General features: G+C 40.8%; 1 protein-coding gene across 3 annotated transcripts in view; it reads right to left on the bottom strand.

Moving 5' to 3' along the window:
* Nucleotides 1-17,399, bottom strand: part of cux1b (cut-like homeobox 1b) — a 121,262-nt gene that overhangs the window by 24,542 nt on the left and 79,321 nt on the right. For all 3 annotated transcript variants that reach the window (XM_061682726.1, XM_061682723.1, XM_061682724.1), the window contains exons 9-12: nucleotides 11,090-11,138; nucleotides 3,347-3,454; nucleotides 328-522; nucleotides 167-225 (exon numbers count right to left, since the gene is read on the bottom strand). In XM_061682726.1, the coding sequence (XP_061538710.1) occupies nucleotides 167-225; nucleotides 328-522; nucleotides 3,347-3,454; nucleotides 11,090-11,138 (411 nt within the window). The remainder of the gene's footprint in view (nucleotides 1-166; nucleotides 226-327; nucleotides 523-3,346; nucleotides 3,455-11,089; nucleotides 11,139-17,399) is intronic.

The raw sequence follows: 17,399 nt of genomic DNA, 5'->3' as shown, positions 1-17,399 counted from the left end.
AAGACAAAACATATTGTAATATTACACACAACGACACAAAAAATAACAATTTCAAAATATGCTGCAGTCTCTTTGACATACAAGCATCATCTTGAAATGAAGCCATGCTTTTGTTACACCCAGCCGACCTCACCCGCATGCAATAAATCGTTCTCAAACTTCTTACCCCAACTCCTTCTTAACTTCCTCATAGTCTGCTTGCTTCTCAAGTTTCTCCTCCAGTTCCTATCAATGACAAAGACTTTAGTGCTGAAACCGATACGTTAAAGCTAATATTAGAAACAAAGAATCCCCCCGCAATATCCCAGTGAATTCCCGTCTGGATACCTTAAGAACGGCGGTCTTGCTGTTGAGCTGCTGCTCCAGCTGTGTGATCTGGGTGCTGGTGGTCTCTCGGAGTTTAGTCAGGCTGGCCTGCAGTCTCTGGACGTCCTCCACGAGCTGTGCACTCTCCTTTTCTTTGGCCCTGAGCTCTACCTCTAGACTGGAGTGGGATGATGCCACCTCCGCAGCCTGCTCGTGCTAGCCAACAACCACAACAAAATTTTTAGCTGACAGCAAATACGAACCAAATTCGTGGGAATAAACTGGACATCCATCCATCCATTTTCCATACCACTTATCCTCACTAGGGTCGCGGGCATGCTGGAGCCTATCCCAGCTGACTCTGGGCGAGAGGCGGGGTACACCCTGAACTAGTCGCCAGCCAATCGCAGGGCACATATAAACAACAATCGTGAAAAAAAAATACAGTCGGCTCACACCCGCACACCAGGCAATTGAACCTTACACACATAACCAATATGCTGCAACAGTAACATTGTGACGCTTGGTGTTTCATCGGGAAACTGTTTTGAGGCACCGCATATACTACTGTATTGTTTTTTTTTTATTATTGAACCACAAAGTAAATACCGCATAGTTATATCCCTACTGAGACCTTAGAACTTCGATCTCAGGTTAAAAAAAAAAAAATTGTCAAAAAAATATTTTTCACCTTCCAGATCATATCATTCAAAAGGTAAACCCTTTCGCAAGGGTATCAGCAATGATCAACGATAGAGGAAAATAGGTCATGATGATCATACTAAAACTAACCAAACTGGTAATCAAAAGATAAGGATTGTTATACACGTTGTTTTTTTAAGTATTGACACCGTAATTTCGTGGATAATGTGCAACCCGCCCCCAAAAAAAATTGTCAAAAGTCAATAGTGCGCATTATACATGGCTATAGGGGAAAATGGAAAAAAACTTTCACATTTTATAAATGTATGCCGCCATCTAGAGGTTATGAAAAAGCTGTACACTTTCATTCTAATATGCCACCGCCACCTAGTGGTTATGAAGAAGGTGTCGCCTACACTTTCATTCCAATAAGACAGGGGTATGTACGTATGACTGCATATATGTACGTACAGTTGTGCTCAAAAAGTTTACATACCCTAGCAGAATTTGTTGTTTTATTTATTTATTTTTTTAAATATGACTGATGACTCAACAACAACCATCATTCATTTCTTTATGGTTATGTTTTTTTTTAATGATAGTGCTTTTCTGAAATGCTTGACTGGTTAATTTGAATCCCATTAAAATAATTTTTTTTCTTTAAAGTTTTCTTTAAAGAATTGTACCCATCTTACAAATTCTGCCTGGGTAATCAAACATATGAGCACAACTGTGTGTTTCCTAATTTACTAAATAAAAGTAGGGCTGTGTATTTCAAAATAAGAGCAAGTAAATAAAAAAAAATAAGTATTACGTGTTCAAATAAAGTAATTGTTTGAAAAAAAAAAAACATAATACTTCATGTTTTGGGTTATGGATAGAAGCAAAATCATGCATTGTAAAAATGCATTATACATAGGTAGAAGGGTTTTCCAGAATTTTGAGGTCAACTTTGGGGGTGCGTATTATACATGGGTGCGCATTATACATGAGAAATTACGGTACATGGGAATCGAGTCTGCCAAATACTAATTAGAAACATCTGTAACTGATCAAAAGTCTTTTGATGGCAAAAGTTTGAAACAGATTATTTGTTACTTAGTGTTTTTATTGGCAGAAACATTTAGAAATTACTGCGATTGGCTGGCAACCAGTTCAGGGTGTACCCCGCCTCCTGCCCGATGACAGCTGGGATAGGCTCCAGCACGCCCGCGACCCTAGTGAGGATAAGCGGCTCAGAAAATGGATGGATGGATTTAGAAATTAGAATAAATCCAAGGTGGAACAGTCGCCAATTCAATTTCAGACATTCACGTTAGATTTTCTTTTTAAGTGAGAGATTGGCCAGGTCATCTTTAGATGAGATTTTTTTTAAATATGTAAAATGTGTAGAATAGTTCATTTGAACAGTAAAATAATTCATTCGTATTTTAATTATTTGATGTTATTATCCATCCATGCATTCTCTGCACTGCTTATGCTCACTCGGGTCGCTGGTGTGCGGGAGCCTATCCCAGCTGACTTTGGCAGAGAGGTGGTGTCCACTCTTAAGTGGTCGCCAGCCAATCGCAGGGCACAAAGAACCATTCACACTCACATTCAAACCTACTGACAATTTAGTCTCTACTCTTTGGCCTTCAATTGACCTACCATGCATGATTTTGAAATATGGGAGGAAACCGGAGTACCTGAAGAAAACCCCCACAGGCATGGGGAGAACATGCAAATTCCACACAGGAAGGGTGGAGCCCGGATTTGAACCGACGACCTCTGAACTGTGAGGTGGATGTGTTAACAAGTCTCCACCGTGCCACCTTTATTTTATTATTCATCATTAATTGAATTATAATCAACCAATTTAATAAAACAAATGCCTACGGATTTTTTTTGATTTTGTACAATTTTTAATTGTATCATTTACTATAAATAAATTAACCATTTATTCAATTTGAAAACTAAATAAGAAAACAAATATATTGAAAACAAAATGGGTACAGGACTCTTGATAATGGAAATGATGAGTGGGCGAGAGCAAAGAACGGAGGAGACTTCATGTTGCTCACCGCTGGTCTACTTTACAGTATGTGTCAGATCTTTACTATTTGGGATTAACTCACATCTAAGCAAGACGTGAGCTGTAAAGCAAAGGTCTTTGCGCGCCACAGCTGAGAAGCCCTCAGACACTATTTACAGAACCAGTAATGAGGCAGGCAACTCCTCAAACAGTCCCCTTGTTCATTTAGTCAATGACCTTGGAGACCGATGACAACGGTAATCAATTAAAGGCGGCTGTGATCGGACGACCACCTCTGAAGTAAAAGGCTGATCTGATCTTTAGCTCTTCAATACGTCTCTGTCAGCCGCGCTGTAAATCAACGAGGCAGCGAAAAGGCGTTACCGAGTCGGGGTTGGCCTTGTTGGACGGGCTGCCGGCCTGCTGGGATTGGTTACTCAAGGACAGCTGCTCCCGCAGTGACTCAGCCTCTCTTTGTGCCACCTCAGCTCGCTGCAAGGAGGAGGAGAAAAGACTCAGTTCTTACAGTCAAACACGATTAATCTCATGTTTGTGCAGCTCAAATTTGAATTAATGTGTTATGTTTTCCTTTGTGGACACATTTCCTCAAACCCCTCTCGCTTTTCTCGCAAGTCCCGAGGAACACACAAAAAAATTATAACGTGTGGACTGAGAGAGAGGCAACTGACGTTGCATGGCACTGGCATGCCACTAATTTAACATTATAATAATCCATCTTGGGGCTACAATTTCATGGAGGGTGGTGTCAGTGGAGCTAATGTTGATGTAACAATTCATCAACTCTTCTTTTCCAGCTCAAATCAACAGAATTCAACTATTCATCATTTGTGTTAAAATATCCGTTGCTTGAAGGGTTATCAAACCGCGACTATCAATGCTAACTGTTAGCATGTCAATGGCATCTTCCTTTATATGTTAGCATTAAGCTAGTGGGGGCCGTTCAGAAGGCAAAGTAATTTGGTTGTTTTAAATACATCACGTGTTTCATGTTTAGTTAGACAGTAAACTTTAACTGGAAGGAGGCGTTAAACAGCTTGAAGCCTCTATTTTGATGAAATGTTTACATGAAATGTTATTCACAAAAACCGCTGCATATTGTGAAGTGAGTTTACTGCCACCATACAGCACTCGAATCTCAAGTTTGCACTCGCAAAGCAGAAAATCATCCGAATGACGCCTCGTATTTCAAAAAACACGTAAGTCAGGTCACGTGTATTTCATGGCACCACTGTACATTGTGCACGACTTGTCAAAATCAGCAGATTTGAATATGTCTGTGTGGCGACCAACTTCTATTCCTTCCAGCCTAAACACATTTAAACCCAAGGGAGGAAGGGTTTTTCCTTCAGTTCAATAAAGTGAAATATTACATCGGCACGGAAAATTGAGATGACACCCGCTGCCTGTTTTTACAGCCAAACTGCCATGCTCCAGTCGGGAATCATCAGTAACACGGGGTAAACACGCCATCATTAGGACTTATAGGCTGCAGATTCCACGGCGTTCCTAATTGCAACCACATTGGGAGCCGCTATTGACAGGGTGGGGAGCCGGACTGCCTCGTCGCCAGAACAAAATGCTGTTTTCCATTTTCTTTTAATAAAAGCGTATAAAAAGTCTGTGGCTGAGCTGGAGGGCATGCTGTCATCATCTGTAAACCTCAAATCAGAAGTGTGAATAGTGCATGTTTGTGTGTGTCTCCGTGCGTGCGTGTGGCATTATCGTCGGGAGTGCTAACCTTTAGGCTAATATTAACATTACATGCCCATGCTAACCCTTTAGCCACAAATCATACTCTTGGACTAATAATGAAAGTTAACAACAATGACATTAACAGATACCACAGGAATATTTACAGCACAAGGGCAGAGGGTGCGCTAAGGGGCCTGTTTCAGCTGGATGGGGTTAGTGGCATTGTAATAAATTAAAAACAAACAAGAGCCTTCACAAAAGCAATGTAGTGAATATAGCCCAGTATGAAACGCATGTTCATGGTTCTGTGCAGATAATGCAGGCACTATGAAGGTACATTTGCCAATGAATCATGGAAATCAACAGACAACAATAGGTTTTGAATTCATACGTTCAAAATAATGTTATTTTGGTTGCTGGATGCTGTTGACCCTTTGTGTTAAACAGAAAAGGTCATTTAATAAAGTTATTAAATAAAGTGGGTTAGAGAAAATAGTAGCTCTAATCACAGCTTGTCAAGTGAAATTAATTATAAAAATAACTTTTAAATTATCTCTATTTTTTTATTCTTGCATCAGTATGAACTTTTAGAGAAGAATGTTTTGAGTAAGAAAAAATTATCTCAAACGTTCACAAATCTGTCTAAAGCAGTTTATAGTGAACACTTTTCCTTTGCCGAAATAATCTAACAGCAAAATCACAAAGGGTGCTTGATGCATGAAAGTTTCCAAGGATGTCTGTCCTTTCTGTGACTCTTCCAGTCTCTCTATTGCAACACGTTGATGAGACTCTGGGACACACTATGCTCATCGGCAACTTCCCTTTGCAAACATCCAATTTGAAGACTCACAATGGTGAGGTACTCGATCAACTGTTAGGTGTTGTCAAAATGTGAACAAGATGATGACGAGGACTGTTTAAATAACAATTCTAACTGATCCAGGAAATTTATTTGTTCGAGACACAGATCAAACAGCTGTTGTGAATTTTGTGACCCTTGTTAGAGAACAGACATGCAAACACCAAAGGCATGAAAAAGGTGACCAAAAAAATAAAATTGTAGGGTGGGTCTTGGGGATCCCCCGGGCTCCCGTAGAGAATGTTTTTGATTTTAACATAAATTAAGCAATCTGGAAGACTCTGAACAGTACAGCAAGGCAAAATAAACATTTTCTTCACACAGAAAGACATTTATTTACACCGCTCAACTACATGTTGATGTACAAATTTAAGATTAAATTTAAATTTAAATTTGCCTCATTTCTTTGCTTTTTTGTTTTAGCCTCCAACTTGAGCCAGGCCCATCTCCACCTGCACCTGATGCCTGCTTCAAGCGGTGCCACATGAATAGCATCCACCTCTTTAAGCACTTCTGGAAAAGAATTGACAAAAATCATTGTCTGTTTCACTTCATTTTTCACTATTACCAACTTGAAAGGCTAATCCCAAATGCATCCTGCAGGAAAATATTAAGTACAATATTTTTCTGTTTTAATTGGCCATTTCTGAATTTGAAGTTAGTTCATTGTCTTGTGACATAATCCCTAACATCGCTCCGTCGCTTAATACATTTAACTTTAACACCTGTAAACTAATTAGATAAATGTAGGCGCGTTTCCTAATTAAAGGTCAGATGACAAAGATGTTATGGGGTCAGTTAAAATTCATATTTGCATTGTTTATATGTTATGTAATGCATGCACATAACTTCCAGCAAGTTTTCAACCATAGTTTAGCTAAAAATTAGGTTTTTATGACACATATTGAGTCCTCCCCGAACATACCCGAAGCTCAAGACACCGGGGTGTGGTTACTCTATCTAGAGCTACCAGAAGTGACGTTGCAATTGACAAACGCAGCACGCTACCCTCTATATGAAATGGCGAGCAACGTGTTGGAATATGAGGAGGAGGAGGATTTCGACGTACAGAAGCGCCCAACTGAACTTGGCATCGTCAAACCGTACACGTTTGAGCCGATCAGGAGGTCGGAACAGTGACGACGACGAGCAGCCAAGTAGCAGCTGTACAACAGAAAGAGAGAGTGGCCACTGGCTCGATGTGATGGTTTGTCAAAAGCATGTCTTTTTATACAGTCATGGCTAGAAATAATGGCACGCCAGGGGTGGCAATATTTATTGGCACGACTATAAGTATTATATATTCATATATGTGTTAGTGACACGGCACAAGCTTTTACATAGTATGCAGTATTCCTATATATTGTGTTCCCTATCCACTGATCACACATTCTTTTTCACTTGGAAAGCCCAAGAAAACTCTTGCCACTGCCTGAACCATTTGTACAACCAAATGCCACACAATAAACCATTGTGACATCGTTAAATCTTGAGACAACAAATATACAACCCCAATTCCAATGAAGTTGGAATAAAAACCGAATACAATGATTTGCAAATCATGTTAACCTATATTTAATTGAATACACTACAAAGACAAGATATTTAATGTTCAAACTTATAAACTTTATTGTTTTAGTAAATAATCATTAACTTAGAATTTTATGGCTGCAACATGTTCCAAAAAAAGCTGGGACAGGTGGCAAAAAAGACTGAGAAAGCTGAGGAATGCTCATCAAACACCTGTTTGGAACATCCCACAGGTGAACAGGCTAATTGGGAACAGGTGGGTGCCATGATTGGGTATAAAAGGAACTTCCCTGAATTGCTCAGTCATTCACAAGCAAAGATGGGGCAAGGTTCACCTCCTTGTGAACAAGTGCGTGAGGAAAATAGTCGAACAGTTCAAGGACAATGTTCCTCAACGTACAATTGCAAGGACTTTAGGGATTTCATCATCTACGGTCACTAATATCATCAAAAGGTTCAGAGAATCTGGAGAAATCACTGCATGTAAGCGGCAAGGCGGAAAACCAACATTGAATGGCCATGACCTTCAATTCCTCAGGCGCCACTGCATCAAAAACCGACCAATGTGTAAAGCAGTGATTTCAAACCTTTATGGAGCCAAGGCATGTATTTTACAATTGAAAAATCTCACGGCACACCAACAAACAAAAATGTCACAAAAAGTGGATACATTAATTACTGTATGTACGTCCTCTGTCATCTCATAGAAGAGCATTTTGTTCTGTCCGTCACTATGCCTCACTGGCATAAATAGATGAACAAAGATACATTATTTACTGTAAATAAATTATGTTTCGAGCAATTAAGTAAAATTTTATAATTTCCCACAGCACACCTGAAAAGCGCTCACGGCACACTAATGTGCCTCGGCACACTGGTTGGGAATCACTGGTGTAAAGGATTTCACGACATGGGCACAGGAACACTTCAGAAAATCAATGCCAGTAAATACAGTTTGGCGCTACATCCGTAAGTGCAACTTGAAACTGCAAAGCAAAAGCCATTTATCAACAACACCCAGAAACGCCGCCGGCTTCTCTGGGCCCAAGCTCATCTAAGATGGACTGATGCAAAGTGGAAAAGTGTTCTGTGGTCCGACGAGTCCACATTTCAAATTGTTTTGGGAAACTGTGGACGTCGTGTCCTCCGGGCCAAAGAGGAAAAGAACCATCCGGACTGTTATGGACGCAAAGTTCAAAAGCCAGCATCTGTGATGGTATGGCGCTGTGTTAGGGTAACTTACACATCTGTGAAGGCAACATTAACGCTGAAAGGTACATACAGGTTTTGGAGAAACATATGCTGCTATCCAAGCAACGTCTTTTTCATGGACACCCCTGCTTATTTCACAAGACAAAGCCAAACCACATTTTGCACGTGTTACAACAGCGTGGCTTCATAGTAAGAGTGCGGGTACTAGACTGGCCTGCCTGCAGTCCAGACCTGTCTCCCATTGAAAATGTGTGGCGCATTATGAAGCGTAAAATACGACAACGGAGACCCTGGACTGTTGAACAGCTGAAGCTGTATATCAAGCAAGAATGGGAAAGAATTCCACCTCCAAAGCTTCAACAATTAGTGTCCTCAGTTCCCAAACGTTTATTGAATGTTGTTAAAAGAAAATGTGTGTGACGTAACGCAGTGGTACACATGACCCTGTCCCAGCTTTTTTGGAAAGTGTTGGAGCCATAAAATACTAAGTTAATGATTATTTGCTTCAAAAAAAAGTCTATCAGTTTGAACATTAAATATCCTGTCTTTGTAGTATATTCAATTAAATATAGGTTGAACATGATTTGCAAATCATTGTATTCTGTTTTTATTTATGTTTAACACAACGTCCCAACTTCGTTGGAATTTGAGTTGTAGAAGGATGGAAATAACAGCATGGAACAATAGCACACAACGCCAAATGAACAGGCTGTTTGGCTTGTCTTACGTCACAGCACCGGAAAGAGACGAAGACCGGAAGGCGCTGGATGCAAAAAGGAGAAGCCGCATTCTGCATCATATTTACCTATTTAACTGCTGTATATCTGCTATATGATCAATTCAAAATGGCAGATGTGGTTTGTGAAGCGGTTCTAGAGTTATCAAGAATTTTTTTTTTAAATCTTTGTCCTCTGACCTTTAATACAAGATGTACTAGCGGATCAACTTTTGTCGCCAATGTTACGTGTGTTTCACTGTTCCACTGGGATCACAACCAGGGCCACGCACCTCAACGCGAAAATAGAAAAGACCAGTGCAACAAATACAACACTGGCTGATCTGATGAGCAATAATGTTGCTTAAACGTAAGAGTAGCAATAAAGGATGTCCGCTCCAGAGGTGGGTAGAGTAGCCAAATATTGTACTCAAGTAAGAATACTGTTACTTGACAATAATGTGACTCAAGTAAAAAGTAGTCCTCCCAAAAATTACTTGAGTAAAAAGTACACAGTGAAATAATCACTCAAGTACTGAGTAAATAGTCAATAACTTCAGATTTTTTTTTTTAACCACAGCATGAACATCAATTTAAAAAATAAATAAAATAAAATTCAAATTCTGCAAATACTGATGTTGCTGTGTGTGGGCGTGTGTGAATGCACAGTCAAAACTACAACAAAACATCTGCAATTTAATGCACTGTGTTTTCTCAAGCTATAAGTGAGCTGAAATATCCACATTTGGGAAGGCAGTGCCACACAAATACTACAATACATGAAAGCTGTTGTTTTTGTTCATCTAAATCAGGGGTGTCAAACTGATCTTTGTCGAGGGCCACATTGTCATTTCAATTTCCCTCAGAGGGCTGTTATGACAGTGAAACCATACCTCATCATATTCTTTTATATACACAACAAATTGAGGGATAACTAGTTTTAAAAACAGAAGGATAATAGTTTAACTATTGATCAAGTTACTGTAAAAAGAGGATCGGTAGCAGAAAAATGCCATATCTCAACATTGTTGTTCATTACATATGACAATTTAGAATTTTTGTTCAGATTTTAGAAAGAATCATGGATGTTGACTGACATGATTTCCTTTTGCGGGCCACATAAAATGATGTGGCAGGCCACATCTGGCCCCCGGGCCTTGAGTTTGACACATATGGTCTAAATGTAAATACGACGAGTTGCCTTCATGGTAACGACGACCTTCCCAACATGGCCACCACGTAGGCATGACGATCAGCGGGGCTGGCCTATCTACTGTTAATACCTATGCCCTGGAAGCCCAATAGAAGATGTGTGAGGTCAGTGACTTTCTTGTGTCGTTTGATTGGTGAACTAGACTTAAACGTCACTAGCGCTTAAACTGGATTGGTGCAAACAGCGCCAATGCGGAAGTCTAAGTCGTAGTCTCGCTCTCGAAAACGCAATAAGCAATAATTGATCAATTAAAGTAGCGACAGACATTTAGATCATTGTAATGGGAGTAAAAGTACCGTTAATTCTTAACAGCAGAAGCAGCGGAAGTGTTTTTTCTGGTCTCGTCAACTCCTGTGATTTATCCAAAGCCGGTCACACTGGAACCTCAGGGTGATGCGCCAGAATACTCGTCCGCCGCGGAGTAATATTCACAATTACATCTGTGTGTGGATGGTGGATGTGTGGAATGGATCTAGCTGCCAGCGCTGAAGCAGTACGAAGCAGTCTATGACGACAGCGACGGCGACCCCCCCACCCAGAAAAACTCCTCAGATCTGAACGATTCACAGAAATGGCCTAATTTGAGCTCAAAACGGCGAATTTCGCCGAAAGGCGACTGATTTGCATGTATGAAAGAACAGCAAGTCATGCAAATAGTACTGAAACATTTAGCAGTTGGATATGTGCATTCAAACGTTTAGAGAAGGTCAAATTGAGTGTACCTGTAAAGATTATGGTGAATTTTAGAATAATCCTGAGATTTTACCCGAAATAGCTCAAAATATTTGTGAGTGGTGTACAAATTTGTTCCGTTCTTCTTCAAAAGAAAACAAATTATTAAATAAAGTATTGCAATCTCATTCATTTGAGAGACAGCGTGTTTACCTGATTGGCTCTTTCAAGGTCTGTCATCACCATCTCAATCTCGTCGGCCCTGAAGAAGACATCCAGTTACTACGTGCAGCAAAACCACAACAGCGGATGTGACGTGTTAAATGAGATGACGCACATGCACACAGAAAACACTGACAGACAATTCCCAATAAGTACCCATAACGTGCCACTAAACTCACGTTTGTACAATGTTACTGCCGTGTCCATTAAGCTACTGTCTAAATTTCACCTTAATCCACTGATTGTGAACTCCATAACCCAAGCAGCTTGAATGTGTGTGTGCATGAATGCAGTTAAGTGTATGTTTCTATGTGCACATGTAAGCCCCCTAAAACCTCAGCCACACTAAAACAGAGGGATTACATTAATAGAGCTCTAAATCCTAATACAGCAGACTAATCTGCTATGAAGCTGTGTGATTGTGTCTGACTAATGGTCTACATGGAGGCCAGGGTTCAACTCTCACTTGTGAGAGGTCAGACTGCAGGATGCCCCTATTGCTGCCTCTGTATAGTCCACTTGGACAATACTGTTTGATAAGATTTTGGTGTGATTGAGAAGCATGGAGCGGCACGGTGAGCGACTGGTTAGAGCGTCTGCCTCACAGTTCTGAGGACCGGGGTTCAATCCCCGGCCCCGCCAGTGTGGAGTTTGCATGTTCTCCCCGTGCCTGCGTGGGTGTTCTCCGGGCACTTCCTCCCACTTCCTCCATAAACATGTGCGGTAGGTTGATTGAAGACTATAAATTGCCCGAATGTGAGTGCGAATGGTTGTTTGTTTACGTGTGCCCTGCGATTGGCTGGCAACCAGTTCAGGGTGTACCACGCCTCCTGCCCGATGATAGCTGGGATAGGCTCCAGCACTCCCGTGACCCTAGTGAGGATAAGCGGCTCAGAAAAAGGATGGATGACATGCATGGAAGACTTTTACTATATATGTAAAGATGTGCAACATGTGTAACATAAGGTAAGCCCTGTCAGACTGCAGTGGAAATGCTAAATTTGAATACATTTGCTGTCGAAAAAATATATACAAAGCATATATAAATTGAGCAATTAAGAGGCTAATTTGGGAAGGGGGAAAAATACTTCTTGAGAAAGTCTTTCAAAGAGGGCTACGATGTTATTATAACTCCAAGAAATTAATTCTCTTCAAAAACAGCCAAGTCAAAAATGTTCAGATAACTATAAAGTTACACTGAAATGGTAAGTATTATGCTTTGTGAATAAAAATTGGTAACAGTTGAGTGTAATAGAACAACAGTCTCTTTAACTAGCCCTCAACCTTAATTTAAATTAACCGTTAATCTTGACCCTTCAAAGATATCTAAACTATCTTCTTCACTGCTGCTATTCTCGAGATCCTGTCAATACAGTTGATTGTGACCAACAACGATGAAGGCTTCCTCGTAGAATCTGCGGACCTGAATACCACATCCTCTCTCTTGGACTTTTCTATGCAATGAACCATAGGCATTCCAGTTGAACGTTAGCATATTTTACGCTCACTTTAAAGCACAATCAAAGCAGTGGGTTTTAAAGCAATTGTGATCATAGGGCGGCTGTGGCTCAGTTGGTAGAGTGAGTCATCTACTGACTGAGGGGTCAGCAGTTCGAATCCCGGCTCTGACTGTCCGCTGTGGAAGAGTCCTTGGCCAAGACACAGAACCTGAAATTACCTCCACGTTGGCATTGTAAATGAGAAACTGTTCTAATTGCCTTACCTGGTTAAACAAAATAAATTAATTGAAGCCTAATATAGGCCATTCTAAATCAACTAAAAATGTGGAACATATAAGTATGAATAATCTTTGTATTTGCCACAACTTTCTGAAAAATGTTAAAAACAATGACTCATTTTTTAAATCTATACCTCAAGGTATTTTCCACTTTTACTGGAAATTCATTTATCCATTTTCTACAGCGCTTGTCCTCACTAGGGTGACAGGTTAGTTTTAGCCTATCCCAGCTGATTTTGTTTGGGTGAGAGGCAGGATACACCCTGGACTGGCCGCCAGTCAATCACAGGGGACATATAGACAAAAGAAGCATTTAAACTCACATTCACACCTATGGATAAATTAGAGTCTTGAATTAACCAAACACAAAATGTTTTTAGAGTGTGGGAGGATGCCGGAGTATGCAGAGAAAACTCATGTTAAATACAGGGAGCATAAATTCAAACCCCAAATCTCAAAATTAGGAGACAGGCAACTAGTGTAACTAGTGTGAACTAGTGTAAGATTGTGCTTCCCTTGACAGAAACTCATTCATAGAAATTCAATAACTCAAAATATGGGTTTGATTGTACATCAGAGTCTGTGCTCACTGCTTATATTGCATGAGCACTGTCGAGTCCCTAGAAGTAACAGTATACAAGAACTGCCGTGCAACCATTGTGCGCTGCCGTCTTTTGATAGTGTGGCCAAAGATCCACGCAGCTTTTGTATTTGTGTGTCACACTATAAGAAACAGTGTTATGTCCTATAGGCTTTCGTACTACAGATTTGAATGACTTTAACAAAACAGACACGGTTGATATTAGGTCAACAATGTGCCAAAGGCAACGCAGCAAAAAAAAAAAAAAAAAAAAAAAAAAAAAAAAAAAATCAAATGAGGGTGGGAGAGCTTTTCACTTTTATTCTTTCCCTAAGAGTTAAAAGGATCTATTGTGCATTTAGGCATCATAATAGTACACTACCTCACCAGCTTTTATCCTGTCTTAAACTATAGTGTGTGCGCACGAGCGGCCTGCACGTTATCACGCGCACAAATGTGAGGTCAGAGAGCCGACGAGCCAGAAAAGCTTGTAATGGAGAGCGTTTATGGATATCATAATGCAACCCAAATACACCCAGCGCACCCGCTCCAAATGTGATCATTTAATCAAAGTACAGATGCACAAAGTCGTCTTAAATAACCTTTGGATTTGGCTTTATTTGGGAATTATAAAGGCAAAGCTAGAGGCTGAGGGCCAAAGCAGATCACAGGGAAAGGATTTTCTGCATATACTGAGACTCGGTTGGGCGGGTGCGGGAAGGGGAGCGACGAGCCATGAGCGACGCATGCTTGCACCCAAAACGTTGGAAATGGGGAGTGGTCTTCTTTTTAAGGTACAGATTCATGAAACAGAAACATTTACAGACATAGCGGCCAGATGGAGGAACTATAGAGCACAGACAAAATTCATTCCAATAACATGCACACTCCTTTTGTAGCATTTGGATGTGGTGACATCAGTGAACACAGGGGGACTTCTGAAACAAGCCCAGAGCCTTTAAACTGTTACTGTACCTCCACCATTACAGACAGTCCTTTTCATCTCTTTCTCTCTCCCACCGTACTGTTTGTCTGCCGCTCTCCTTCCTTCTCAACTTCTCCACGTTCCTGCTCCCTTAAGCCCGTGTCCTCGGTGCCAGCAGGATATTCCCTGATTTAGATTTTCATTTCCCTCCTCTATCACACTCTGATCCCTTCTTCCTCACAGTAGCCTTCAGACCCCGATTTGCTTTTCCCTTTTTTTTTTGCCCTCTAGCTTTCATCACTCCATTCCCTCTTCTTTCCTTAGCCTTTTCCACATTGCATTTTCACAGCGCGTTACCTTGGGGATTTCAAGTAGGCTTAAAAGGAAGCTAGTTGTGAAAGTGTGACAGTTTTGGCCCACTCAATAGTTGTGTGTGTGTGTGTGTGTGTGTGTGTGTGTGTGTGTGTGTAGTTGATATGCAAACAGGAAATATGTACAAAGTGGTCCCTAATCACCTACAATTTTGTTCCTCCTCAAATGGACCCTCAAGCCTTTACACACATAAAACTACTGCACGTGCAAACACACAGAACTCTGCAGGGCTGTGGATCAATATATCATTAATCTTTAATAGTGACTAAACAGGTAAAACGCAGCCAGGCAGACCCTTAATGTGCTCCCACAGAGAGGGGGCTATACTCAACATCTGCAGGTCTGCTTCCCGCTGGAGCTCAGACACTCCCTCGCATTGCAACATCGAACAAATTCTCAGAACGTGTGTGTGTGTGTGTGTTTGTGTTGTGTTTTAAAAGGCAGATTATCCAAATGCACCAAGAGGATGGGAGATTTGTCACGCAATGGCCTCCTTAGCGGAAAGTTCAGAGCAACTGTGTGTGTGTGTGTGCGTGTGTGTGAGTATGTGGATGCAGGCGCTTGTGTGAAAACGTGTACGTATGTACGCATTTTTGCTGTGCCAAACTGTGAAGCAGTCAAAGGGTTAAAAGTTGTGTTCCGCCAAACACTGGCGATTTGCTCAGCCAAGCAGTAAACGGGGGGGAAGGACTCCAAGGACTGGGAGGGTGCAGGGTTAGAGAGGGTTTGTGTGTGCTTTAAAGCGTTGCATTAAAATTTCAGATCACAGCACGCCACATAGTCAAGGACCCTGACTGCCTCGGGCTCACGAGTGAGTGAGCGAGCATGTGTGTGTGTTTGAATGTGTACATGAGCGTGTGTAGGGATGTGGGCAGGCATGTGTTTATTAGCCTATGCAAGCAAATGGGGGCTTCTACACAAAACGTGTTTTCTTGCCACATAAAAGGAGCTAAAGAAGGACTGAAAATGTAAAGAAACGAGAGAGAGCACAATCTGGCTACGGGCTAAACAAAATGCAAAGGGGTGACTGCAGTTAGTCTATAGAAAGTATTGATTGGTCCCATTGCACTGTGTAATCGTCCTGTGGACTTTCCTGCTATAAACAGATAAAAAATATAGTGTTTGAGTGAGGGAGAAGTAGGAAAAAAAAGTAGTGCGAGGACGAGGGAAGTTGTATCGATCGGTTTGTAACAGCCAGTCAATTTAACAACTCTCTTAATGGACAGACACGGTGAATTTGGGCCAAGGTGGGGGAGAGAAAGTAAAACTAAGTTTATAATCCGCTGAGTATTATGCATTAAGTGGATTTATAAACAATTAGACCTTTTTGTTGATAATCTCGGAGCGAACAAAATCGAGTAGTCATGTTTAAATAACTGATATTTCTGACTACCATTTGTTCTGTTTTGAACGGTCACTTCTACTTCCTCACCTGAGGGAACGTGGGAGTGTGAATGTCAAAGGGCCACTTCACAGAGTGGAGCGCTGACAAGCAAAAGCTTCTGTTTTCATCTTCGCCACTGCCAAAAAGATCGATACTGATGGATTGTCGCTTCTCAAGTATTGTAGCTACCTGATCTCACAGGTCCCCTTCATCAGTCACAACCGACATGAATCGCAAACTATTTTTACAAATGAACCCTGGACACACGGAGCAAAGAGCTTGAGATGTCAGTGCAAATGTGTTCTGAAAAATACTGTGGTTAGGGTTAAGGAATGGGTAGGGTTAATCAGTTAATGTTGAGTCTATGAAGGGACAGGAATTATGTCTTTACTGATCCCGGTAACATTTCTGCACCATTTCTATGGTTGTGGCTCTTGTGAACAGATTGTTTTTAACCAAAGGACCATGGGTTCAAATCTAGTTTAAAAAATAAAAAATTAAAAAATTAAAATAAATAAAAAGTTGAGTCCATTGATTCTTAAAGCAACACGTGTTCTCTCCAGTGGTACGTGAAAGAATCCATCCATCCATCAATTTTCTGTACTGCTTCTCCTCACTAGGGTCGCGGGCGTGCTGGAGCCTATGCCAGCTATCTTCGGGCGAGAGGCGGGGTACACCCTGAACTGGTTGCCAGCCAATCGCAGGGCACACATAAACACATAAACAAACAGCCATTGGCACTCACATTCACACCTACGGGCAATTTAGAGTCTTCAATCAACCTATCACGCATGTTTCTGGAATGTGGAAGGAAACTGGAGTACCCGGAGAAAACCCACACAGGCACAGGGAGAACATCCAAACTCCACACAGGTGGGGCCGGGATTTGAACCCCGGTCCTCAGAACTGTGAGGCAGATATGCTAACCACGTCCACCGTGCCACCCGTGAAAGAATCACTAAATTAAATACATATTGTATACTTGAATTATTTCCTACATGAAATACAATCATGTTAGAATAAAACTTGTTGAAACTACATTTGAATCCAGTACAGAAACTTTTTATACTTTTCTTATACAGTGCCTTTTGTTTTGTTTTTTTACTTCAAGTACAGTAATTTTTTTGGGTACAGTTCATTTGTATTTAACTTTTTGGGACATGGCAATAGCAATAATAAAAAACCTCTACCTCTATTTTTTACTTTTAATGTTGGCCATTATTTGGTAGTAATTGGAGAGATAAATATGGTAAGTAATTGGAGCGCTAAATATTTTTAGAGGTGGTACTTCATGTACAAAAT

The sequence above is a fragment of the Phycodurus eques genome, chromosome 7 (assembly GCF_024500275.1).
Source record: "Phycodurus eques isolate BA_2022a chromosome 7, UOR_Pequ_1.1, whole genome shotgun sequence".
NCBI classification, from domain to species: Eukaryota; Metazoa; Chordata; class Actinopteri; order Syngnathiformes; family Syngnathidae; genus Phycodurus; species Phycodurus eques.
This window is presented reverse-complemented; position numbering and strand designations above follow the sequence as displayed.